Source organism: Oryctolagus cuniculus, chromosome 6 (genome assembly GCF_964237555.1).
Source record: "Oryctolagus cuniculus chromosome 6, mOryCun1.1, whole genome shotgun sequence".
In the NCBI taxonomy this organism is placed as follows: Eukaryota; Metazoa; Chordata; class Mammalia; order Lagomorpha; family Leporidae; genus Oryctolagus; species Oryctolagus cuniculus.
The window spans coordinates 125,590,249-125,617,402 of NC_091437.1; the positions used below are offsets into that span (position 1 = coordinate 125,590,249).

General features: G+C 44.9%; 2 protein-coding genes across 9 annotated transcripts in view; both read left to right on the forward strand.

The window, feature by feature from the left end:
• The first annotated feature begins 3,480 nt into the window (after positions 1 to 3,480).
• On the forward strand, positions 3,481 to 6,216 carry POLR2K (RNA polymerase II, I and III subunit K). Its single transcript, XM_017341461.3, has 4 exons — positions 3,481 to 4,183; positions 4,779 to 4,848; positions 5,144 to 5,236; positions 5,863 to 6,216. The coding sequence occupies exons 2-4, from the start codon at positions 4,788 to 4,790 to the stop codon at positions 5,883 to 5,885; spliced, it is 177 nt and encodes a 58-aa protein (XP_017196950.1). The 5' UTR covers positions 3,481 to 4,183; positions 4,779 to 4,787; the 3' UTR covers positions 5,886 to 6,216.
• Positions 5,144 to 27,154, forward strand: part of SPAG1 (sperm associated antigen 1) — a 132,976-nt gene continuing 110,965 nt past the window's right edge. For 3 of the 8 annotated variants that reach the window (XM_070075361.1, XM_051843956.2, XM_070075363.1), the window contains exons 1-4: positions 5,144 to 5,267; positions 6,627 to 6,793; positions 21,117 to 21,258; positions 24,520 to 24,679. In XM_070075361.1, coding sequence (XP_069931462.1) covers positions 6,685 to 6,793; positions 21,117 to 21,258; positions 24,520 to 24,679 — 411 coding nt within the window. In that variant the 5' untranslated portion in view covers positions 5,144 to 5,267; positions 6,627 to 6,684. Of the gene's footprint in view, positions 5,268 to 6,626; positions 6,794 to 15,629; positions 15,760 to 16,156; positions 16,397 to 21,116; positions 21,259 to 24,519; positions 24,680 to 27,154 lie in introns of those variants that run through there. The other 5 variants (XM_051843958.2, XM_070075362.1, XM_070075364.1 and 2 more) reach the window with 4 other exon arrangements.

Here is a 27,154-nt window from a genome sequence, read left to right on the forward strand (position 1 = left end):
CCTTCATAATGATCATGACATGAGGTGGATTTTGGTGGGACAGGGAGCAATTTAAAACACAGACAACAGGGAATTCCAAGCTCAAAAGAAAATGTGCAAGAGCAGGAAGATTCCAACAGTTGGGCACATTAGTGAAACGGCACATAATTTTTTAGAGCTAAAGACTACGACTTTCGGAACGGGCAAGAGAAAATTCTTGAGAAGGGGCGGAAGGCAAGGTATGAAGAGTTTGGGATGCATGTTGAAAGTCTGAAGTTTACTAGGCAACACAGAGCGATTTAGAAAGACTGCTCTGAAGACAGGCTGGAGGACAGAATTAAGAGAGGTGAGGGTGGCTACAAGGAGACTGCATTATTCTGGAAGGTAGTAGGGGTGGAGAAGAACCTGAACTTGACGATTCAGCTGGCAGAATCAACTGCATGGCCACAAGGCGAGAGGGTGAGGAATCCAGGCTTGGGAGAAACTAAGGGGGTTGCCAAGTTTGAGGCACCAGGAAGACCTGAGGTGAGGAATTGGTGAATTACATTCAAAACAGCACCTCTTTAAAGCTGTCCCCGCACACAATCCCTCTCGGAGTGAATGGTACCCTTGCTAGCTCTTCAATACAAATCTCTGTGACAATCATCTCATCCGGTCTCTCGGTTAAATTTCCTCTGTGTTATCATCTTCAGAAACATGGCAGTATTGATTTATTTTGTTTAATGTCTGCTCCCCGGCCCCATCCCAATGTAAACAGGGCAGGGAATTTTGCCTGTGGGTAAATAAAATCCACGTAACACCCCCAAACTCCATTTATTCTTTTAAGGTTTATTTTTATTTATTTGAAAGGCAGAGCAGCCAAGAGAGAGGGACACACACACACACACACACCTTCCATCCACTGTTTTACTCCATAAATGGCTACAACAGCCATGGCTGAACCAGGCCAAGCCAGGAGTCCGGAAATCAAAAATCAATCTGGTCTCCCACATGGATGGCAGGGGCCCAAGTACTTGAGCCACCTTGCACTGCGTTCCTGGGTGAATTCGCACAGAGCTGGATCAGAAGCAGCTGGAACTTGAAGCAGCTTTCTGATGATACATGGGACTCACCCACTGCATCACAATGTCGGCTCCCCACAAAACGCTATTTAAAATAAACATTGTCCTTTTCTCTTTTTTTTCCCCCAGTAACTTATTTTTTCTTGAGATAGTATGATTGAAGAGCAAAAGATCATATGATAACTTTTTTATATTGCTCAATGGATCAAGTTCATCCCTCTGCCCCCCAAAAGGCAAAAAGACATCTAGTTACATTTACATTGAACTTATTTCATATATACTCCACCTTTAAGCTACTGAGCTGTATTTTTTGTTTTTTACCCATCAGAGTCTTTTTTCCGCCCTCTTCCCTCTCTTGGGTTTGGTGTCACCGCATCATTGACTCAGAATTCTGAAGCCCACCTGCTTTCCACAAGAGCTCACATTTCCTTTGGGGACCATTCAAAATAATGTAATGGGAGAGTTTTCTAATTATTCTAACATACAAATGATATAGCTATACTTAAAATATAGACAAGAAAAAGGAAAGATATTCAAGACAAAAATAGCAACTTCCATCTCCATAACCATATTAAAAGAAGTTAAAAGCACTCCTGTCCAAGATGGCAAGACAACCACCCTCATTAGCACAGAACAATGCAGTGATGTCTGCCATGCAGTAAGTGCTCAAGGAAAGCTAGCTCTTGTTGACAAAGGGTAGCTTCTATAGAGCATGCTTCAGCGTGCTATGGAGTGACGCTGAAACTCCCGGTTCCAGCTGCTAGGAAGGTAGGTATCATACTGGGAACAAGTATGTACACGTGTAGATCTGAATCTCTGTGCTATCATTTGTCACTACCCTACCATTTCATAGGGTACCAGGCAGGATCCATTCGAATTCTACATGGGTTGATCCATTCATCTCCACGCATCATCAGAATCACCTTGATACTTTGATTGCTGTTAGAAAACAAGACAGCTTGAAACGAGTTGCAGTTCTAGAACCACTCTCTCATCTTTATCCTAAGATAATGACTTTGTCTATACATCTCGTACAGAAGCCTATTGCGACTCGTGTATTGAATGACTGCTTCTCTTTGATTGTAACAGGGGTGATGGTCATATGTATGCTGTGTTAGCATGTTTGTGGAGGAAGAAGCAGGAAATTGCTGTTTCCCCAAAAATATTTGATTTTTTATGTGAAAATCTCCATTTAAAAATGTTTATTTATTTGAAAGGCAGAGAGAGAGAGAGAGAGAGAGGTGTCTTCCATCCACTGGTTCACTCCCCAAATGGCCTCACTGGCCAGGACTTGGCCAGACCAAAGCCAGGAGTCAGGAGCCTCCTCTGGATCTGACACGTGTGTGCAGGGGCCCAAACAGTTGGCCATCCTCTGCTGCCTTCCCAGGCATACTAGCAGGGAGTGGGATTGGAAGAGAAGTAGTTGAGACTTGAACCACTGCCCATATGGGATGCTGATGTCACAGGCAGTGGCCCTACCTGCCACACTGCAATGCTGGCCCTAATACTATTATTTTATTACAGAGGCACAGAGGCAGAGAGTGAATCAGCTGGCTCGCTCCCCAAATGCACACAACAGCCCTGGTTGAAATCAGGAGCCAGTCACTTAATCCAGTTCTCCCATGTGGGTGGGAGGGAATCAAGTACTTGAGCCAGAAACTGCTGCCTCCCAGGACGGCCATCAGCAGGAAGCTGGAATTGAGAAGTGGAGCTGGGCTAGGCCAAACTCCTGCCCCCTGGAAAGACAGGGAAATCCCAGTTGAATGTCTCAAGTTGGTTTGTGGAGATGCAACCACACAGTTTTAACTTCTGGAAATGAAAGGTGAAGCTAAAGTTCTCAAGTTGATGGATGGAGTCCTACTTAATAAGATACCAAAGACACAGTGCATGTGGGGGAAGCAAGCCTGCTTCTACAATTAACTTTATAATAACTGTTAACAATTATTTCTGGGGCCAGAGCCGTGGCGCAGCAGGTTAACCCCCGGCCTGAAGCGCCAGCAGCCCATGTGGGCGCCGGTTCTAGTCCTGGCTGCTCCTCTTCTGATCCAGCTCTCTGCTATGGCCCGGGAAAGCAGTGGAGGATGGCCCAAGTCCTTGGGCCCCTGCACCCACATGGGAGACCAGGAAGAAGCTCCTGGCTCCTGGCTTAAGATCGGGCAGCTCCGGCCGTTGCTGCGAATTGGAGAGTGAACCATCAGATGGAAGTCCCCTCTCTCTCTGGTTCTGCCTCTCCTCTCTCTGTGTAACTCTGACTTTCAAATAAATAAATCTTTAATTATTTCTATAAAGTTGTAATAATTTCATTTTCTTAGCTCTGCTTCTATTCTAAGTAAAATATCTTTTGTGAAAGAAGTAAATGAATGTAAATGTTCGAATCTAATCGGCATTTATGCCACTGAATATTCTTTGAAAGAATGCAACTCCCACAAGCACGTCTTTTTTTTTTTTTTTTTTTTTTCTCCTAGGAATACATGGGACCAAGGGAGGGCCAGTGAACCGCTAAAGCTACCAAAATCCTTTAGCTTTAAGTGCGAGGTGTCGAGGGCGCTGCCCCGCAGGTGCGCCTGCACTGTAAAACGAGTAACAGGCGTGGAGGCGAGGGAGAAGCAAAGGGCTGGAGAGCAAAAACACGATCAAGCATGACAAGGACGGGAGGCGGCTGGCACACAGCCCCAGCACAGGTACCCAACAACCTGAAAACAGCCTAGAATGTGCTTTTCTACGGGGTAACAAAAAAAAAAAAAAAAAAAATCACTGGTTAACCGAGTCTAAGTCATCAGAGGAACGGCGCGTTCAGGATTCCACCGGCACTTGTCACCTCCGTCCCTCTTAGTCTCGGTCCTTCCGGAAAAGCGTTCATTTCCGCCAATCTCACGAGTCAGAAATACAAACTTCCTTTGAAGAACTGTTAAAATGATTTTCTTTCCTGAAAAATGAGAATAGCTAAGTGTTAAAAAATGTGCTTGATGTCCACAGAGTCCGTTGCGAGCAAGAAACTAGTTTTAGAGTCTTGCGCAAACTCGGTTTCCGGGCCGGGCCGGGGCGGAAGGGGCGGTGCTCGTCTTGCGTCACAAGCCAGCGCCGGAAGTTGACAGCGACACTGCGTGTTGGGAGCAGATGCGGAGTTTCTCCGTTCTACGCAGGTAAGGAGTTATGGGGCTGGGGTTTAGGTGTGGGTATTTGAGCCAAACCAGAAAGACACTTGGGGGCTAAGAAGGTCCAGTGCGAGGTTAGAGTCAGGAGATGCTGGTGGAGGAGTTGGTGCCGTCAGTGCTTTGCCTGGTTTCTTTTAGTTGAGCTGTTTAGCCATTGGGAATTATTTTAGTATTCTTCCCGGCGGTTAGTCTGTTCCGTTTTGGAGGGATATTCATGTGTTAGATGAGAACTCGAGTTTTGAGCCGAATCTGAATCCTTTTGCCTGCGCAAACTAGTATCTCTCAGCCTCGCTTTCTTCGTGTATAAAACAGGAGTGACACTTGAGGGTTGTTGTGAAGATTATAATGAAGGAACAAAATGCGGATCATTTTCTGTCGTGCCCAGTTTGGGGTCGACTCTCAGTACTTGTGTGTGTCTGTGTGGTTTGCCCCTTAGACCTAACTCCCAGGCACGGAGAAGAGCGCAGATGAGGGGGAACTGGGATCTCTTTCAGTTTTTCCTGAAAAAACAAGGGGAGGGAGGGCTGTTCGGGTTTGTGAGGAACCCCTTTGAAATACTGAGGATTTGATTCTGTGTTTGCAGGGACTGACAATGGACGCCCAGAAAGACGTTCAGCCCCCAAAGCAGCAGCCAATGATATATATTTGTGGAGGTAAGGATAACGCTACATAAAGTAAGAGTATTTTGCTTAATTTGTTTTTGAAATTATTACATTTATCCTTTGAATGAATGAGTCATTGGTGTTTAAAGTTATAAAGGAGCGCCTCGTAGCACCACTTAAAACTCTTATTTGCTCTGGAAAAACAGCATTGCCCACAACTCTCTTCTTTCCCATTTAGTATATTTTGTAATATCATACCCTTGCCTGATATGGTTAAGATAATTTGCCTGTCTGCACTGTTTTCCTTTTAAATTTGAGTAAGCCTTTTTTTTTTTTTTCTCCCTAGAATGTCACACTGAAAATGAAATAAAATCCAGGGATCCAATCAGATGCAGAGAATGTGGATACAGAATAATGTACAAGAAAAGGACAAAAAGATGTATCCTTTAACTCTACTTTTAAAATCTGAGGTAGGAGCCAACTGTAGAGTGATGCAGGGGTTGATAGACACTACTTCTGGTAGAAACCGTAAGAACTTTGGATTAATTAAAGAGATATTATTAGCATTTTTCATAGACAAGAACTGAAGCACTAAATAATTGAAATACTAGTTGATTTTGATTCTCATAAGTTTATTTTCCAGAGATTCTGTATTTACATAAGAACTGATTGTTCAGCTTGACAAATAAATTATACAAGGAGTAATACAAATATTGTGTATGCTACTTAGTAGGAAAAAGTGGAGCCAACACATGAGACTAAACACTGAGAGTGAGTTGTAATTTTCTAACATAACTTTTTTAAAATCACAAGTTATTACCTTTAGCATTCAGTGCTTTTTGATACATTGGGTTTTTTTTCATTGGTTGGGAAAAGTGCTAATAAAAATTGAAAGCTTTTATTTACTTTATATCTAGTTGTTGTAATAAATAGTGAATTCCAGGTCTTTGTGCATTTTAAATTAACAAACTAGCTTGTTGCACATGTAAAGTGATTTGGAAGTCTTCAGTCTTTTTCTGTAATTTTCAACTACATTTTTTTTTTCCTTAACTCAGATGAATACAGTGGTGGTCTTTGATGCGCGTTGAAATGTGCATTCAGAGGAATATCTTCATTTGTACTTGCATTTGCTGTTAATGTTTCTCATTGTTGTATGGCTTTTGGTTTAGCATCTTTTTGAACTACGTATGATTTCATTTTGAACCATATTGTATTTAGGTATCTTTTAATGTAAAGAAGTTAGATTACATGACTTATAATTTAATTTTATTGTTTATGTAATGTGACACAAATGAAGGTTAAAATTACTTTCTTAAACTATGCTTGCAAGCAGAACCTAGAATCATCTGGGGTCTTTGTGAAAAATGCAGATTTTTAGAGCCCTCTGAAAGTCTAATTAAATAAATTCCTTGGAAATCACTGTGTCATGAGATGTTTGTGAAATTTCCAGTGTCTTTGGTACAGAATGTAGCAGTGTGTTTGCTGTCAGCATACGTATGTCATTTTAAGTTCAGTTTTTCATATACTACATGTCCTGTGGTAAGTAATAGGCCTTTCTGTATACTGTATGAGTATTTTTCAAACCTTGGATGAGGAAAGGGAAATGGTTTAATGGTTGCTTTTTTTTTTTTTTTTTTTAAGATTTATTTGAAAAGCAGAGTTGCAGAGATAGGTAGGGAGAGACAGAGAAAGAGATTGTCCATCTCTAGTTCTCTCCCTAGATGGCCACAACAGTCAGGGCTGGGGCAGGCCAAAACCAGGAGCTTCTAACTGGGTCTTCCATGTGGATGTAGGGGCCCAAATGTTTGAGCCATCTTCTGCTTTTCCAGGGTCAGGGAGCTGGATCAAAAGTGGAGCAGCCAGGACTTGAACTGGTGTTCACATGGGATGCTGGCATCGCACGTGGCACCCTGTGCTGCAACACTGGCCCCATTGGTCACTTTCTGTGAAACAAAATTGACCCAAGCAAAGTGGATGACACACACTGTTACATCAGGTACAGTTTTCCAGGTGCAGTCATTCATTCAGGCAAAACAGTTCTGCTTTCAGAATATAAAGAGAATAAGGATTGGCCTCCCTTGAATTAGTAGATAAATGTTTAAATCTTTTGCTGCAGTATTTGAGATACGGAATTGATTGTCCAAGATTCCATCATTATGGAAGGTCATGTTGGCCTCAACATTATGTACAAAGAGTAAGTATATTCCAGCTTTATTAATACTATGTCTGTCTTTGACATTTTATAAAAATTATTCATATAAGTTTTTTTTAAAGATATTTATTTGAAAGCAGAGTTACAGAGAGGCAGAGAGAGAGAGAGGTCTTCCATCCGCTTGTTCACTCCCCCAAATGGCTGCAACAGCCGGAGTTGGACTAATCCAAAGCCAGGAGCCAGGAGCTTCTTCCAGGTCTCCCACGAAGGTACAGGGGCCCAAGGATTTGGGCCATCTTCTTCTGCTTTTCCAGGCCATAGCAGAGAGCTGGACTGGAAGTGCAGCATCTGGGACTTGAACCAGTGCCCATATGGGATGCCAGCACTGCAGGTGGCAGCCTTACCCACTACACCACAGTACCGGCCCCTCCATGTCAGTTTTAAAGAAAAGACATGTTTCTACTGCCATCCTTATATACTTACTAAGTTGTATGAATTTAGATTTTTAAAGAACGCTTCCATGGTCCAGACTTTCCTTTATATATGGCTTTCATAATCTTAGAATTATGTTATAACCTATCTTTGTCTTCTTTAGACATGTATTTATCTAAATACACACATATAGTATATGATAGCTCTTTATTATAGTCCTCTAAATGATAAACTCTAAGTTACTGATAATGTAATTATAGTTCTTTATTCTAATTTCAGCACATTTAGATCATTTGCATATCAGTAGTTTAGTGAATATCATTTTGTTTAACTGGATAGAGCCACTTAATGGAAGAAATTTTTTTAAGTTTTATTTATTTATTTATTTGAAAGTGTTACACAGAGATTAGCAGAGGCAGAGAGAAAGAGAGGTCTTCCATCTGCTGGTTCACTCCCCAATTGACTGCAAAGGCTGGAGCTGTGCCAATCCAAACCCAGGAGCCAAGAGCTTCTTTGGGTTTTCCACGTGGGTACAGGGGCCCAAGGACTTGGGACATCTTCCGCTGCTTTCCCAGGCCAGAGCAGAGAGCTGGATCGGAGGTGGAGCAGCTGGGACATGAACCTGCACCTATATGGGATGCCGGCACCACAGACCAGGGCTTTAACCTGCTGTGCCACAGTGGCAGCCCCAAAAGTGGTTTTTTTTTTTTTTTGTATGTGTATTTTGTCTTTTTAAATTTTTTGATTAACATAACAATGCTTGTACATTTTGACGGGGATGATTATCTTAAGGTGTGCGGTGATGTGATATGCAGGAATAGATTAATATGTTTCCTACACATTAATTATTAGTTACAAAGGGACAAATATTAACCATTGCCACAGAGAACTCCTACAGACATTTTTATCTTAATGACAAGACTGGGAAAACCTGCCACTACTGCCTCCTGAATAGGGCCAGCCTACATGACCAGGAAACAGAAAACCCAAACTGGGGAACCTTCTATTAACCTTCTGTTGGTGTTAATTTCTCAATTTTGATAATTATAACATTGACTATAGAAGTAAATTTTTTAAAAGATTGCTTATTTGAAAGGCAGTGTTAACAGACAGAAAGGGGAGAGAGAGAAAGAGAGATATGTCTCCCACATTTAGGTTCACCCCCCAAATGGCCAGGGCTGGGTCAGAATGAAGCCAGGAGCCAGGAGCTTCTTCTAGGTCTTCCACGTGGGGGTGGTAGGGGCCCAAGCACTTGCGCCATCTTCTGCTTTTCGCAGGCCATTAGAAGGGAGATAGATCAGAAGTGGAGCAGCAGAACTTGAACCGGAGCCCTTATGGGGTGCAGGCGCTGCAGGTGGCAGCTTATGCTACGCCACAGCACTGGCCCCAAGAAATAAATCTTTTTCAATGCATTTACTTATTGAAAGGCAGGGATAATTATTTTCCATCTGCTGTTTCAGTCTCCAGATGGTTGCAACACAGCCAGGGCTGGACCAGGTCGAAGCCAGGAGCCTGCTACTCCATCTGGCTCTCCCACATGTGTGTGGCAGGGGCCTAAGCACTTGGGCCATCTTCCCAGGTGCAATAACAGGGAGATGGGTCAGAAGTCAGAGGAGCTGGGACTCAAACTTGCACTCTGATATAGGATGCCAGCTTATAAGCTTTAGCTTAACTCACTGCTCCACAATGCCAGCCCCAAAGTAAATCTTAGGAAATGCATACAAAAGCATTTAGGGATGAAGGAATTTGATATTGCAACTCAAGTGGTTCAGAAGAAAAATCTGGATTGACTGATGTACCTGCTGAATGAATGAACCTGCCTCTACCCTTAGGGAACCTGCCTTAGGGAACCTGCCAAAGATGTGAAGATTTGGCATCTTCCAGCTCACAGGTACAGGCTCAACTCTTATTCAAAGCCTTAAAGAGATGCAAGGTAGTTAATGGCCTTGAAACTCGGAAGCACTCAGAATTCAGATGCCCACTAAGGCAGCTCTCCACAATGAAATTCTTTTTATATATATATATATATATATACACACACACACACATATACATATGTATATATATGTAAATGTTTTTCTTTAAAGATCACTTATTTACTTGAAAGGCAGAGAGATTTTTCCATCCACTGATTCACTCCCCAAAAGACCACAATGGCTGGGACTGGGCCAAGCCAAAGTCAGGGGCCTGGAACTCCATCATGGTTTCCCATGTGGATGTAGGAGCCCAAGCACTTGGGCCATCTTCTGCTGCTTTCCCAGGTGCATTAGTAGGGAGGCACGTTGGATTTGGAGCAGTCAGGGCTCAAACCAGCGTTCATATGTGATGTGATGTGACATTGCAGGTGGCAACATAACCTGCTGTGCCACAACACCAGCCCCCACAATGAAGTTCTTAACACACAGCTGATGACAGGCTGTTTCTTTCTTTCTCTGGCTCTTCCTCCTCACCTGTCAACCCAGGTACAGTGCCAGAGGGAGCCAAGGCTGATACCTGATCAGGCTGAAGGAAACCAAACTTAAAGGTTACCGTTTTACCTCATTTGCTTTTCAGATGGTGGGGGTGCGGGGTGAGGAAGGGAGCAGGAGAATGAAATCTTTTTTCCTAAACCATATGGCAAAGCAGACTTTTAAAAATGGAAGATAAGGTGTAGACCTTAGTATATTAAAAGAAATATTTACTTGCACTCTAAACAGAATTTTAAATTAAGTTTTATTTACATATTGTAGTACTTTAAAACTTTGTTCCTTATATATCTGAATATTTTCAAAACCTTCTAGAAGTTCTGTTAGTAATTCTAAACATTAGCAGTCTCAATTAGCATTTCAAGAAGTCCACAGACTTATACTCCAAACATTGATTGTCTAAGCATTTGCTGTTTTTCAAATGTAGGTATTATTGTGACTAATTTTCAAAACCTATATATATGTGTGTGTATATAATTAAAGATTTTATTTATTTGAAAGGCAGAATTACAGAGGCAGAGGCAGAGAGAGGTCTTCCATTTGCTGGTTCACTCCCCAAATCGCTGCAATGGCCGGAGCTTGGCTGATCCGAAGTCATGAACAAGCAGCATCTTTGGGTCTCCCATAGGGACCGGGGCCCACGGACTTGGGCCATCTTCTGCTTTCCCAGGCCATAGCAAAGAGCTGGATTGGAAGTGGAGCAGCCGGGACTTGAACTGGTGCCCATATGTGGATGGCAGCACTGCAGGCAGCAGCTTTAAATACTATGCCGCAGCGCCAGCCCCCAGAAACCTTTATATTTAAAAGCAATACTGAAGTCACACACTTGGTCAAGATGTGTTTATCATTTATACTAAAGTATTACCATCAGGTGATAACCCATATTTTGTTAAAAACTACACACACTGAAACAAGGTGTTTAGCCTAGTGGTTAAGACACCTGCATCCCATTTACTTTATTTACTTATTTATTTGAAAGACCTACAGAGAGAGAGGGAAAGACAGAGAGAGAGTTTATCTGCTGGTTCACTCTCCAGCTGACTGCAGTGGCCAGACTGGGCCAGGTCAAAGCCAGAAGCCAGTCTACAATGTGGGTGGCAGTGGCCCAAGCACTTGGGCCATCTTTCGCTGCTTTCCCCAGACCATTAGCAGGAAGCTGGATAGGAAGTGGAGTAGCCAGGACATAAACTGGCACCCATATGGGATGTTGGCGTTGTAGGTGGCGGCTTAACCTGCTACACCAATTGGGACTCAAGGGGATGGTGTTGTGGTATAGCAGGTAAAGCCACTGCCTGCAGCACTGGCATCCCATATGGGTGCCAGTTCGAGTCCCGGCTACTCCACTTCTGATCCAGCTCTCTGCTCTGGCCTGGGAAAGCAATAGAAGATGGCTCAAGTCCTTGGGACCCCACACCCATGTGGGAGACCTGGAAGAAGCTCTTGGCTTCTAGTTTTGGCTCTGCTCAGCTCTGGCCATTAGGGCCATTTGGGGAGTGAACCAGTGGATGGAAGATCTCTCTCTATCCTTCTCTTTTTCTGTAACTCCACCTTTCAAATAAATAAATAAATCTTAAAAACAACCTTGGAACTCAAAATAGCTGTTTTCAGTCAGCCACCTATCTCTTTATGACTTTTCATCTACGAAATGGAAGTAATTTTACCTCTTACCAACTTGGACACTTTTAAGGAAAAAAGGTGATGCTTTATAAAGATCCTTTTGAATGGTTTGCTAATACAAAAATTAATAAATTTGAGTTTGAAATTAACCCATAACCTGCCCTCTGAACAGCAGTGAATGGAGGTTGCTTCCAGATCCAGCTTTACCACTCAGGAACTGCCTAATTCATTTCTTTTAACCAGCTTCATTGTCAAAGTGGAAGAATTATAATTGCTCTGAGACTCTGATCTTGAAAGATTGAGCTTTTGGAAATTCAAAAGCAATAGGTGAAATAAACTAATAGAAATGTAAAGAGTTGAGGTTAACATTTTGCCTAGTAGTTAAGTCCAGGCCATATCAGAGTGTCTGGGTTTAAGCCATGACTTCCTACCGATGTGCATACTGGGAGGCAGCAGGTGACCCAAGTGGGTGAATCCCTGCTACCCATGTGAGAGACCTGGATTAGGTTGCTGCAGGACTCCTGGTTTCCGTTTGGCTTGGCCCTAGCCAGTACAAGCATTTGGAGAGTGAACTAGTGAAAGAGGACACACTATCAAATAAATAAAATCAGAAGAAACATCTAAAGAGTTGGCTGAGAAGGTGTCACGACAAGTGCCTCTTCCCATGCATGTACACATACATGTCTCCATCTCTCCTGGAGTAAATTCTGTGTAGGAAATTAGTGATGGTGGGGGAAGGTGTCCAGCCTAGTGACTGAGATGCCTGAGTCCCACCCACAGTGCAGGGCCCGGGCTCAAGACCCAGCTGTGCCTCCTGCTGAGGTGGATCCTGGGAAGCAGCAGTGATAGCTCGGGTAATGGGCTTTCTGCCACTCTGGTTAGTTGGTGGTGCTCCTGACCTTCCTTTGATTGGTGCTACCGTGCTGTTTAGGGAGCTTTTGATGGCTAAGTGAGCCCCAGGTGGTCTGCGGCTGTTACACGTAGGTGGTAGTCACCACCTGCCCCAGACCCAGAATTCCCCTGCCCACACCTGGAATTTCCTAAACAAAGCCCTCTGGACAGTACTGGCCAACAAGGTTTTATCTGTTGGAGAAGCAAATGACTTCTTGAGTCTGGCGATTAGAACCTTGCAGCTGTGTTGCTGCTTTACTTCATTGAATTCCTTTTGATACAGAACAGTCAAGGACACTTTGTGCTAAGAGAGACAGGTGAGGGGCTGGGTCTTGCTTTTACATTATAGGGGTTTGGTCTCATACTAATTAAGGCTAATGAGAATGGTGACTGGACCAGGGTGATAGCTGTGGAAAGGTAGTATGATAGATTTTTTAAAGAAAAGATTTATTTATTTATTTGAAAGGCAGAGTTACAGAAAGAGAGAAAGCAAGATCTTTCATCCGCTAGTTCACTCCCCAAATAGCTGCAAAGCTGGTTCTTGGCCAATCCAACAATAAGAGCCAGGAGCTTCTTCTAGGTCTCTCACATGGGTACAGGGGCTCAAACATGGGCCATCCTTTGCTACCTTCCCTAGTGTGTTAGCAGGGAGCTGGATCAGAAATGCAGCAACTGGGACTCGAACCAGCACCCATATGGGATGCTGGGTGTCACAGGTGGCAGCTTTACCGGGTATACCACAGTGCCAGCCCCATATGCTAGGTTTTGAAATTGAACCATTAGGATTTATAGATGGGCTAGTTGGTAACTAAGAGCTCAGTAAACAGCATGGCCTTTGGTTATAAGGCTTTGGGTCCGAATACCCACACTTTGCCTTATTAGCTGGCTGTGTGACTTTACCAGGCCTCATTTCATATATACAGATTGAGCATCCCTAATCTGAAATCCTAAGTGCTCCAAAGTCCAAAGCTTTTTGAGCACTAATATGACCCTCAGAAAGTTTCAGCTTTTGAGTTTGGATTTTCAGATTGGGGGTGTTCAACTGGTAAAGTCTACAAATGCTCCAAAGAAATCGGAAATGCTCTGGTCTCTAGCATTTTGGATTAGGGATTCTAAACCCCTCCCTCTCTGCCTTCCTCCCTTCCTTTATTCCCCCCTTCCTCCCATTTGAAAGGCAGAAAGAGAGAGAGTTCCTTCATCCCCTGGTTCACTCCCCAAATGGCCACAAAAGCCAGGGCTGGGCCAGGTGGAAGCAGGAGCCTGGATCTCTACCCAAATCTCCCATGTGGGTGGCAGGAGTCCAAGTACTTGGGCCATCTTCTGCTTTCCCAGGTGCATTAGTCTGGCAGCTGGAACAGAAATGGGGCAACTGGGACTTGAACTGGGGCCCATATGGGATGCTGGTATCACAGGCGGCAGCTTAACCTGTTGCTGCCACAATGCTGGCCTCTATCTGTCGTTTTCATTTCCCAAGTAGTCTGTTTCCTTCAAGTTGCTTTTTATCTTGTTTATTCAGCATAATTCTCTCTATATAATTATGAACAGAAGAAACTCTAAGTGTAAGTGAAGAGAAAATTAGAGTATGTGGAATGATAACCAATTCCCAGAAACTTAGAGGATTTTTTTTCCTATGCTGGAAGTAAAATGAGACAGGCTTCATGTTATTTTGGAGAAAGTTTACTGGTTGGAGTGAGGTATAAAATAACTTCAGGGGCCGGCTGTGTAGTGGGTAAGGCCGCTGCCTGCAGTGCCCACATCCCATATGGGGGCTGTTTGAGTCCCGGCTGCTCCACTTCTAATCTAGTTCTCTGCTATGGCCTGGGAAAGCAGTAGAAGATGGCCCAGGTCCTTGGGCCCCTGCACCTGCGTGGGAGACCTGGAAGAAGCTCCTGGCTTCAGCTTGGCCTAGCCCCGGCTGTAGTGGCCATTTGGGGAGTGAACCAGCAGGTGAAAGATCGATCTCTCTCTCTGTTTCTTTGGAACTCAGCCTTTCAAAACAAATAAATAAATCTTTTTTTTTTTTTTTTTTTTTTTTAAATAGGACCAGAGCCGGTGCTGTGGTGCAGCGTGTTAAAGCCCTGGCCTGAAGTGCCGGCATCCCATATGGGCGCCAGTTCTAGTCCCGGCTGCTCCTCTTCCAATCCAACTCTCTGCTGTGGCCTGGGATAGCAGTGGAGGATGGCCCAAGTCCTTGGGCCCCTGCACCCACGTGGGAGACCTGGAGGAAGCTCCTGGCTCCTGGCTTTGGATCAGCACAGCTCCGGCCGTTGTGGCCATCTGGGGAGTGATCCAGCGGATGGAAGACCTCTCTGTCTCTACCTCTCTCTGTAAATCTTTCAAATAAATAAAATAAATATTAAAAAACACACACAAAATATAGGACCTGGGGCGTGTGATGTTGGCTCCCGGGACAAAATTTAATAATCAATCTAAGGTTTATTCTGAAGTTTGAATCTGTGTTAATAAACTTGCAAATTTAACATTCTCCAGCACTGGCAAGGGAAATAGTGTAATTAATCAGAACTTGAGTGTTAGCATTTTTACCACCAACAGTGCCTTCTAACAGACTGTAATTTATTTGCTTTGAAGAGTTATTTATTTGAAAGAGAGATCGTCCATTTGCTGGGTCATTCCCCTAGTGGCAGCAACAGGCAAGGCTGGGCCAGGCAGAGGCCAGCAGGAGCTAGGAACTCCATCGGGGTCTCCCACATGGGTGGCGGGAGCCCAAGCCGCTGGGGTCCTCTGCAGGTCCCTTAGCAGGGGACTTCTTCGAAAGCATTGCAGCCGGGACTCCAACCCTCGGAAGCTGCAGCTTACCTGGCTGCACCACCGCTAGGCCCCCTAATGTCTTATTCAAGCGCAGAAGGCCAAGAGAATCTTTTGAACTCCTACTGTGTGCCAGGCGCTGTCCTAAGTGCTTTGTGTTCATTATCTATCTTAACTAGCCTGAAATCATAAAACAGGTTTCCCCACAGAAAATGTGGAATGCGTGAAGCGGAAGAGGGAAGGAATTTATCTTTCACTTACTCTTGTTTAAAGGGAGGAGGTAAGTAAATTTAGGTTGCAACGCAGACTCTCAAATTTTAATTACATTTTCATAGTGAAGTAGAAACAGATACCAATTGACCCAGCAGGCGGTACAGCAGTCCCGAATATCAGTAACAGTGCTTTTAGCTCGCCCTAAAATACATTAGAGGAATGGGAATTCTCCTGTCTGCGTGGTACTGCCGGCTGCTCCTTCGTCCCGGGAGTAGACCAGTAGACCGGGAAGCGGGGGCCTGAGCGGCCAATCAGCGGGTGGCAGGTCTGGGAGGAGCCAGTCGTGCCGGGAGGCCCTGCCTCGGTCCCGGCCCCTGCCCTGCACCTGCGGCGCGACCGTCTGTTCAAGGCTGTTCTGAGAATCAGGTAAGTGCACAAGTGTGCCTGGCGCCCGGGAATAAAGTCCATCTCCCCGTGGCACTCCCTCCCTCTGGGGGCAGAGGTGAGAGTCCAAGGCGGAGAAGCAAATGCCCGACCAGACTAGCGGAGGAGCGGGGAGGGAGGCGCCGTGCTGTGGGACAAACGTCCCTCGGGATCGGGGACCCTAACCGGGGTTGGCCAGCCACAGGCAGTGGCGGGTGTTGGGGCGAGGCCGCAACCCGCGAAGTGCGGGTGTCTGCCCGCTGCGTCAGCCGTGAAGACCCGAGCCCCGGGGCCGGGGAGCGGGTCGGACCCTTGCAGGTCGGCTACAGGGCCCCGAATCTGGGCCTGCAGCTAGCCCGGCGGCCTCTCGGGCGGCGCTGTACACAGAAACCGTTGCTATGGCCGTTTCCTGCGGTCTCGGGCGGCACCGGGCCTCTGCCCTGTGGGTGCCGCAAAGGTGTCTCCGTGCGCGGTGCCCGGGTTTTCGCGAGGTTGATTTACCGAGTCCGCAGCAGTTTGCGGGGAACGTGTTGCTGATAAGCTGCTTGGGGACAAAAGGGGAAATGCGTGTGCATCAGGACGGTGAAACAATTAAATCCAGCTGGGACCAAAGGCGTTCCTAACCAGAGAGAAATTTCAGGTGTGAAAAAGGTTTAAAGAGCGCAGAAAAGGATTGTATAACTTTGAGTGTGCGTGTGTTTCTTGGAACTTGAGAATTAACCTTTGGTAGTCTTGAGACTGTATATCCTACAGAAAAAAGGAGAATGGTAGTTTTTAAAAAGGACTCTTAGAGAAAGGTTACAGCTGTTCAGAATGAAATCGTTTGATCAGGTCAGAGATGACTCGTGTTTTTCATTAGATTTTATTCAAATTATGACATTTCCAGGGTTGCAAGACCCCTTCCATTGAAGGCTATCTATTTTAATTCTCTTAGAGGTTTAAATCCCTTTGGCCAAAGATCCTGCACGTCAGGAACAGTTCTTCTAAGGCAACCCATTCTCCTCTGGCAGCATCCACTTCAAGGTTCTTCTGGCTTCCCTGTAACTTCGGCCCTTAAGGTGATCCTTGTGATGGTAGCCACTCATCATACAGGGCCCTGCAGGTTGGGGGAAGCTGCTGATTTCTCGGCTGTGTCTCATCATCTCGACTCTACCCCCAAGTCAGAGCCCACAGGATACGGAGGAGAGGCTGACCTATGACCTGGCTCCCAGGGGGCAGTCATGCTTTCTGAAAGAAATATTTCTGTGAATTAGACTCATTGCTGCCCTTTGTATTTTTTTTTAAGATTTATTTATTTATTTGAAAGAGTTACAGAGAGGCAGAGAGAGAGAGAGAGAGAGAGAGAGAGAGAGAGAGAGGTCTTCCATCCGCTGGTTTACTCCTCAACTGGCCGCAATGGCCAGAGCTGCGCCAATCTGAAACCAGGAGCCAGGAGCTTCTTATGGGTCTCCCACACAGGTGCAGGGGCCCAAGGACTTGAGTCATCTTCTACTGCTTTCCCAGACCATAACAGAGAGCTGGATTGGAAGTGGAGCAGCCGGACACGAACCAGTGCTTTTATGGGATGCTGGCACTGCAGGCAGCGGCTTTACTTGCTATGCCACAGCACAGGCCCCTCATTGTTTTTAAAATAATTGCACAATAGGTTTTAGTGCAGTGGTTTTCAAAAACATTGAAAGTGACTCATGTATGGGGGGGAAGCCATTGTAATCCATAAGTCGTACTTTGGAAATTTATATGCATTAAATAAAAGTTTAAAAAAAAAAAAAAAAGAAAGTGACTCACAATAAGAAAGGTACTTTAATTGGCAATCATGTATATATAAATACACACATAATTCCCACTTAACAAAGACCCTAAATACATTTTTTTTTATTTGACAGATAGAGTTAGACAGTGAGAGAGAGAGACAGAGAGAAAGGTCTTCCTTCCGTTGGTTCACCCCCCAAATGGCCGCAGCTACGCTGATCCGAAGCCAAGAACCATGTGCCTCTTCCTGGTCTCCCATGCACTTGGGCCATCCTCCACTGCCTTCCCCGGCCACAGCAGAGAGCTGGACTGGAAGAGGAGCAGCTGGCACTAGAACCGGCGCCCATATGGGATGCCGGCACCACTGGCGGAGGAGGATTAACCAAGTGAGCCACGGTGCCAGCCCCTAAATAAAAAATTTTTAAATAAAATACTTAATGTTTTATGCTAGGTAGTCTTTTTTTATTCTGTCTTACTATAAAGCAATGGAACTCAGTAAATTGATTTCTTGGATTGCTACCTATAGGTTGAAAAACACTCGTATGATGGTTAAGTAAGCAGGCTCTGTAGTTACCCTACTGCGATTCATATCCTGTGTTCACTCTTCAACTTACACCTCTGTAAAGCAGTAGTAATTATTAATGTTTTTGTTGACAATGATTTTCAAATAAAGTGAAATCATCTATGGCACATTCCTTTTTAACCCCATAAATGCTAATATTACTGCTCTCTACTTAAGACCTTCATGATACAGTAGTTGAAGAGTTAAATAAGGTGCTATGTATGAGTACAACATATTTATTTATTTATTTACTTAAGAATCATTTTATTTATTTGAAAGACAGAGTTACAGAGAGAGATAGAGCCAGAGAGAAAGAGGTCTTCCATCCCACTGGTTCACTCCCTAAATGACTGCAATGGCCAGAGCTGAACTGATCCGAAGCCAGGAGCTTCTTCCAGGTCTCCCACATGGGTGTAAGGGCCCAAGGACTTGGACCATCTTCTACTGTTTTCCCAGGCCATAGCAGAGAGCTGGGTCAGAAGAGGAGCAGCTGAGACTTGAACCAGCCACCCATATGGGATGCCGGTGCTGCAGGCTGGGGCTTTAACCCACTGCGCCACAGCGCCGGCCCCCAAGTACAACATACTTAGAATGGTGCCCAGCAGACATTAAGAACACGGTCAGGGTACTGGCTTTGTGGTGCAGTTGGTTAAGATGCCACATGCAACGCCAGCATCCTGTATCAGACTGCCAGTTCCAGTCTCTGCTGCTCCACTTCCTATCCATCTTCTTGCTACGGCCCCTGGGAAGACAGCAGAAGCTGCCCCAAGTGCTTATGCCCCTGCTACCCACCTGTGATTTCCAGATGGAGCTTCTGGCTTCTGGCTTTGGTCAGGACCAGCTGCAACCATTGTGGCCATATGGGGAATGACCCAGTGGTTAAAAGATCTCTGTTTCTTCCTATGTCTTTCCCTCCTAGTCACTCTGCCTTTCAAATAAAGTAATCATAAAGAAGAACACAGTAAGTGTCTGTTGTCGTTATTACCCTCATCATTTGAGTAAAACTGTCCAAGGCCTCTTTATTCACAGTCTTATTCAGTTTTTACTTAATGAATGAATTATTTTTTTATTTGACAGAGTTAGACAGTGAGAGAGAGAGAAAGGTCCTCCTTCCGTTGGCTCACCCCCAAAATGGCCGCTACGGCCCCGGCGCACTGCACCGATCTGAAGCCAGGAGCCAGGTGCTTATTTATTTATTTTTTTTGACAGGCAGAGTGGACAGTGAGAGAGAGAGAGACAGAGAGAAAGGTCTTCCTTTTGCCATTGGTTCACCCTCCAATGGCCGCTGCAGCCAGCGCGCTGCGGCTGGTGCGCCACGCTGATCCGAAGGCAGGAGCCAGGTGCTTCTCCTGGTCTCCCATGGGGTGCAGGGCCCAAGCACTTGGGCCATCCTCCACTGCACTCCCTGGCCACAGCAGAGAGCTGGCCTGGAAGAGGGGCAACTGGGACTAGAACCCAGTGTGGCAGCGCTGCAAGGTGGAGGATTAGCCTATTGAGCCGCGGCAATGGCCACAAGTGTTTTTTAAGGAGTATAAAGTGCTATTATTGTTTTAGTCCTGGAGCTAAAGTGATGAATAAAGTAAGATCTCTCACAACCTGGAGGAGAAGGCAAAGAAACACAACTGCATGCTCTGTGCTGTGACAGAGGTATGTACAGGGTGTTGTTAGAACACAGGTCCAGGGGTTGGTGCTGTGTAGTGGGTAAAGCCGCCATTCTGGCTGCTCCACTTCTCATCCATCTCCCTGCTAATGGCCTGGGAAAAACAATGAAAGATGGCCCAGGTACTTGAGTCCCTGCCACCCCATGGGAGACCCGAATGATCCTGGCTTCAGCCTGGCACAGTCTTGGTTGTTGTGGCCAAGGGGAGTGAACCAGTGGATGGAAGAGCTCTGTCTCATCCTCTCTGTAACTCTGATTTTGAAGTGAATAAATAAATATATTTTTAAAAGATTTATTTTGTTTAATTGAAAGAGTTAACAGAGAGAAGTAGAGCCAGAGAAAGAAGTCTTCCAACTGCTGGTTCACTCCCCAAATGACCGCAATGGCCGGAGCTGTGCCGATCCAGAGCCAGGAGCCAGGAGCTTCTTCCTGGTCTCCCACGTGGGTGCAGGGACCCAAGGACTTGGCCATCTTCTACTGCTTTCCCAGGCCATAGCAGAGAGCTGGATTGCAAGTGGAGCAGCTGGGACTCAAACTGGCGCCCATATGGGATGCCGGCACTGCAGGGCAGGACATTAATCTGCTGCACCACAGTGCCAGCCCAGTAAATAAATCTTAAAAAACAAAACGAAACAAAAACCCCAGCGTTCTAGAAGCTGCTCATCGATGAGGGTGAGTGGCAGGGCGTGGAAAGAGTACTGCTAAGGAGAGGCTCAGATGGATGCTGCGTAGGTTTGTGCTGCACCCCAAGGATGATCAGGGTAGCAACAAGCAGCGAAAGCGGCAGAAAGTCACTCAGAGCCAACACCGAAAGACACTTTAAGAAGCAGTTTGAACACGAAAACCTGCTTTGTTGTTGAATCCAGCTTTGCTTAGTAAATGTGTAGCCTGTGGTAATTTAACTCTCTACGTGTTAACTGCTGTTAGAGTAGCCTTCCTCCTTGGAAAACAAACAAACAAAAAACTCCACCTCCTTTCTTTTTCTCAAGATTTATTTATTTGAAAGTCAGAGTTAGAGAGAGGGAGAGAGGGAGTTTCTATCTGCTGGTTCACTTCCCAGAGACTACAACAGCTGGGCTGGGCCAAGGCTGAAACCTGGTGCTTCTTCCAGGTCTCTCACATGCATGCAGGGGCCCAGGCAGTTGGGCCATCTTCTGCTGCTTTTCTCAGGCCATTAGCAGGGAGCTGGATCTGAAGTGGAACACCTGGTCATGAATCAGCTCCCATATGGGATGTCGGCATTGCAGGCAGAAGCTTAACCCACTAGGCCACAGCGTCGGCCCCCCTCCACCCGCTAGGTACAGAAGTACCTAGATGGTTACTGCTACCCAAACTAGGTATTCTATACACACACTAGGTTCATTGCTGTTTTCCTCTGCTCTGTTTCAGTCATGACTACCGAAGAGTATCCATCACTGTGGGGCTTTGGAACAACAAAAACATTTAAAATTCCCATTGAACATTTGGATTTCAAGTATATTGAAAAATGCTCAGACGTGAAACACTTGGAAAAAATCCTTTGTGTGCTCAGGTAAGCCTTTAAGTTGTTTCATGTTTTGGTATGCCAATCTTAAATGTGGTTGCCTTCTAAAAGTCAAAGAATTAGAAATATGGTGTTGGGCACCAAAAAGTATGCTGTGCCCAGATTGTTAGATCCCCGCAGAGACCCCCAGAGAGTCTATCACACCGAACTGCAAAAGCAAGGTTTATTTCAGAGTACAAGCCGGCACAGCAGAGGAAGGAGTGAGGCCCCGGTCTTTGTTAGGGAGAGTTTAAAGGAAAAAAGGGCTACATCAGCAAGAAAAGAGTTACATACAGCACTGAAGCTTTGGGCACAGGGAGTTACTGTGTTCAGCAATCTCTACTGTGCTGTTCTTGGTCTGCCGAGCTAGCTGTCCCTGGTGAGCTTTGATATCTCTGGAATGCCTGAATGCCTGCTTTTACGAGGACCCGGGTCTGCTATGGGAAACAGAGGCTGCTTTTTTTTATTGTTTAAAAATGGAGTCACTTTGGTTCTTCATTGGGAGAAGCTTCTCATATACTGAGATTGTTGTCTTTCCCATGGTAGGTTTCAAAATAGTGCTTTTGATTCCAATAGAGCATTTTTGCTTGCTTTGGTTTTCTTCCTCCAGATTTTTTTTTTTTTTTTTTTTTTTTTTGGACAGGCAGAGTTAGACAGTGAGAGAGAGAGAGGTCCTCCCTCCATTGATTCACCCCCCAAATGGCTGTTACGCCCAGCGCACTGCGCCAATCTGAAGCCAGGAGCCAGGTGTCCCCTCCTGGTCTCCCATGCGGGTGCAGGGCCCAAGCACTTGGGCCATCTCCCACTGCCCTCCCGTGCCACAGCAGAGAACTAGACTGGAAGAGGAGCAACCGGGACAGAACCAGCGCCCCAACCAGGACTAGAACCCAGGGTGCCAGCGCCGCAGGCGGAGGACCAGCCTAGTGAGCCGCGGCACCAGCTCTTTTCTTTCTTTTAAATATTTATTTTATTTAGGTCAAAGTCAGAGTTAGAGAGAGAGAATGAGCTTGCATCCGCTGGTTGGCTCCTCAAACAGCTGCACAATGGCCAGGGCTGAGCCAGGTGAAAGCCAGGAGCCAGCAGCTTCTTCCAGGTCTCCCATGTGGGTGCAGGGGCCCAAGGACTTGGGCCATCTTCTGCTGCTTTCCCAGGCCATAGCAGAGAGCTGAACTGGAAGTGGAGCATCTGGGACTTGAACCAGCGCCCATATGGGATGCCGGCACTGCAGGCGGTGGCTTTACCCACTATACCACAGTGCTGGCCCCTCATCTTTTCTGAAATAGGAAGAAGAAGAAAAAAAGTCACATTACTGTTTTTTCTTGTTTTTCTCAGCAGACAATTGTCATGTATATTTCATCAAGGAGGGAGTGATTTTAAAAGACTATGAGATGGCAGAGTTTGAGGGCCGGCGCTTTGGTTCACTTGGTTAATCCTCCATCTGCAGCACCGGCATCCCATATGGGTGCCGGGTTGTAGTCCCGGTTGCTCCTCTTCCAGTCCGGTTCTCTGCTGTGGCCGGAGAGGGCAGTGGAGGATGGCCCAAGTGCTTGGGCCCCTGTACCCACATGGGAGACCAGGAGAAGCACCTGGCTCCTGGCTTCAGATTGGCGCAGCGATGGCCATAGCAGTCATTTGGGGAGTGAACCAACGGAAGGAAAACCTTTCTCTTTGTCTCTCTCTCTCACTGTCTATAACTCTACCTGTTAAATTAAAAAAAAAAAAAAGAGTTTGAAATACACAATTGTAATGTTGGTTCCAAGAAACTCTACAGATATCTTAATTATATTGTATTGACTTGAGATTTTTAAAATTTAATTTGGAAATAGGATTTAGTTTCCCAGAAATTTAAGAATGAAGAGGCCTATAAGAAAAGGAAAAAAGATTGATTTTTCTTAAAAACAAAGAACAGATGTCTCTATTTAACTCTCTAAGGAGGGAATTCTCTTCCTTGAATGATTGAATTTGGGTTTTTTTGTTTTGTTTTAAAAGATTTATTTTATTTACTTGAAAGGCAGAGTAACAGAGAGGGAGGGAGGGAGGGAGGGAGGGAAGAGAGAGAGAGAGAGAGAGAGAGAGAGAGAGAGAAATCTTCCATCCACTTGTTCACTCCCCAAATGGCCACAGCAGCAAGTGAGGATGGAGAGAGGGAGGAGGGGAGAGGGTAGGGTGGTACAGCCAGGAGCCAAGAACTCCATTAGAGTCTCCCATTAGAGCCAGACACTTGGGCCATCGTCCTCTGCTTTTCCCAGGCACATCAGCAGGGAGCTGGATCAGAAGCGGAGCAGCCTGGGACTGCAGCTGGTGCTCTCCTATGGGGTGCTTAACTTACTGCACCACAGCACCAGCCCTGTTGGGGGTGTCTTGTGCACCTTCTTTCTCTGCCATTTTCTTCTTCCTTTCCCTTTGAAACAAAAATTGAACTATGAATATAAACTTCTTGAAAAGGAATTTCAAGTTCTCTCTCTGCCTGTTTGTAATACTGAATTTATCTTTATAAGTTTAAAATTACTTCATGTACAAAGTGAATATATATGGGGCCAGTGCTGTGGCACAGGGGGTTAAAGCCCTGGCCTGAAGTGCTGGCATCCCATATGGACGCCAGTTCTAGTCCCAGCTGCTCCTCTTCCGATCTAGCTGTCTGCTATGGCCTGGGATAGCAGTGGAGGATGGCCCAAGTCCTTGGGCCCCTGCACCCATGTAGGAGATCTGGAGGAAGCTCCTGGCTCTTGGCTTCGGATCGGTGCAGCTCTGGCCATTGTGGCCAATTGGGGAGTGAACCAGCGGGTGGAAGACCTCTCTCTCTCTCTGCCTCTCCTCTCTCTGTGTAATTCTGACTTTCAAATAAATAAAATAAATCTTAAAAAAACACAAAGTGAACATATATATGATAAGGAAGATGTAAAACATTATTTATTCAACTTTCAAAGTGTGTGATGGTTTCTTTGGAGTTCCTCATTTTCTTCCTGGTTCATCCCATAGGTTCTGGGGGTATTTCAAACTGTTCCTGGAAAATGAAATTTAAAAGATAAGTTCATTTTGATGCAAAATATTTTTGAAATCTGTGCATATGAGGAGGTTTTTAAAAAGTTCATGAAAATGCATATTAGGTGAAAACTATGCATGGGTTTCAAGGCCTGAAGCCCACAGCCCACCTTGCAGGCTTGAGATGGCTGTGGGAAGCCTGGGCACCCAGCTGCCCAGCGTGCGAGCCACTGTTCTAGAGGACCTCTAGACAAGGTGCTAACTCTGAAATTGTGATTCTTTTTAAAGGTCTGGCGAGGAAGGGTATTATCCTGAACTCACAGAACTTTGTGAAAAGCGTCTTCAAGGCTTGGCTCCTCGAAGCAGAGCTCTGAGGAAGGACAAGCCCGCAGCCACAGCATCCAGCTTCACAGCAGAAGAATGGGAAAAAATTGACAGTGACATAAAGGTAGAGAGTAACTCTCGCCATCGGTAGACATCGTAGTGACATTTTTGTGTGTAGGTGTGCGTCTGCTTGTTGGTCGGTAAAGGGCTGTCGGTAGTATTTACTTAGCATTGGTTTTATCAGGTGCTTCTTAGACCCAGGAGAACGGTGTGAGTTTGTGGGTGTGTGCGTGTGCAGCACGTTATTTTACATGGCTGAATAATATTCCATCCTGTAAAAGAACTGTGATTTCATCAGCTTCTATAAATAGAACAATCCCTTATAAAAATGTTTGTTTACACATTTTTTGGGCACCTTTCTGGCTATTTCCTCAAGATAAATGATTAGAATTGAAATAGCCTGGTCAAAGGACTTGAATATTTTTAGGCTCTTGAAGCCTACTTTTATATTCTCAGAAAAGTTGTGCCTTCATACTCTCCCAGGAACTGTGTCTCAGAATGCCTGTTTTTGGGTACTCGTCACTGGTATCTTCACTGGATACTATGATCATTTTTTGATCAATTAAGTAGTTGAAAACATGATAGTGTATTTTAAAAATTATTTATTTATTTATTTTCATTTACTTGAAATGCAGAGAGACAGAGATCTTCCATCTGCTGGCTCACTTCCCAAGTGCCTGCAATAACCAGGGCTGGTCCAGGCTGAAGCCTGACTCCTGGAACTCAGTGCAGGTCTCCTATGTGGATGGCAAGGACCTAAGTACTTGAGCCATCACCTGCTGTCTCCCGGAGTGTGCATTTAGCAGGGAACTACAATTAGGAGCAGAGCCGGGACTCAAACCCTGGCACTCTGATATGGGGTGCAGACACCCATGCCTGAATTGGAACACCTGGGTGTAATTCTCTGCTTCAGCTCGTTTCCGGCTTCCTCCTAATGTGTACCCTGGGAGGTGACAGGTGATGGCTCAAGCACTTGGGTCCCTACTACCCAAGTACTATAGGAGACTCAGATTGAGTGTCTGCCTCCTGACTTTGACCTGGCCCAGCCCTGGCTATTGGGGACATTTAGGGAGTTAACCAGTAGGTGAGAGTTCTGTCTGTTTCTCTCTGTGTCTTTTTCAAATAAGTAATAAAAAAGGAGAAAGGTTGGCACTTGCTTTGCAAATGTTTTCTGATAATGATACTCTATGACTTGCCTTTTTTTTTTTTAAAGTATCTTTGAAAGGGCAAAAGTTTTTAATTCTGGTGAAACCAGTTTTTCTCTTACAGTTTGAGATTTTGTGTTCTATTTAAGAATTCTGTCTAAACCAAGATCTCCAGGTTTTCTCCTAGAAAGTTTGTAGTTTTAAGATCTTTTATTTTTTGGAGAAAAATACATACATACACACACATATGGAGGTGTTTCAGAAAGTTCATGGAAAATGAAATTAAAAGAGTTTATTTTCATGCAGAAAATGTTGAGATCCATGCATACTCATACACACACATACACACACACACAATATCTAAAAGTAACATGTTTAAGAACCATTGAAAGAAAGATTATCCTTTCCCCACTGCACTTCTTGGTACTGTTTTCAGAAATCAGCTGGCTGTTTACCTGTGTTCTATTTCTTTCTCCCCCTGTCCTGTTCCATGTTCCATTATCCTGAATGCCTGTCTTTGATATATCATTGTCTTGATTGCAGTGGTTTTACAGCGCCTTGAAACCTCATAGTACAAATCCTCCAACCTCTTTTTTTTCTTTTCCAAGTTGTTTGGCTATTCCGAGATGTTTGCTTTTCAATTTCTGCTTGTTTGTGTTTGGACTGGAATTGTGTTGAATTTGTGGATCAATTTTGGAAAAACTGACATCTTCATATTGATATTTCTGATCCATTATCTACTTCATTTATTTTGGTATTTAAGTTTTTAAAAAGATGTATTTATTTGAAAGTCAGAGTTACAGAGAAGTAGAAGCAGAGGCAGAAAGAGAGAGGCTGAGGTCTTCCATCCGCCAGTTCACTCCCCAGATGGCCGAAACAGCTGGAGCTGTGCTAATCTGAAGCTAGGATCCAGGAGCCAGGAGCTTCCTCTAGGTCTCCCATGTGGGTGCAGGAGCCCAAGGACTTGGTCCATCTTCTTCTGCTTTCCCAGGCCATAGCAGAGAGCTGGATTGGAAGTGGAGTGGCCAGATCTTGAACCTGTGACCATATGGGATACTGGCACTGCAGGTTGTGGCCTTACCTGCTACGTCACAGCACTGACCCCAGTATTTAATATTTTTACAGTAATATCTTGAAGATTTTTGTGCTTAGTTTTTGCATATTTTTGTTAAATGTATTCCTAAGTATTTTACATATCTTATGCTATTACAAATGTTAATATTTTTAATTTCAATTTTTTTGTTAGTCTATGTAACCCCAGTTATGAAAACTTTATTTTTATGATAGTAAAATAACATAATTTATCATACTAGCCATTTTAAAGTATACAGTTCTGTAATGTTAAGTATAGCCACATTGTTATACTGTCGATCTCTATAACTTTCTCACCTCGT

Bases quoted from the DNA above. Each gene is read 5' to 3' on its own strand.
- POLR2K (XM_017341461.3), top strand. From the start codon at position 4,788: ATGGACGCCCAGAAAGACGTTCAGCCCCCAAAGCAGCAGCCAATGATA. The intron at 4,849-5,143 runs GTAAGGATAACG...TTTTCTCCCTAG, and splicing joins AATGATATATATTTGTGGAG to AATGTCACACTGAAAATGAA. The intron at 5,237-5,862 runs GTATCCTTTAAC...AGATGAATACAG, and splicing joins CAAGAAAAGGACAAAAAGAT to TGGTGGTCTTTGATGCGCGT.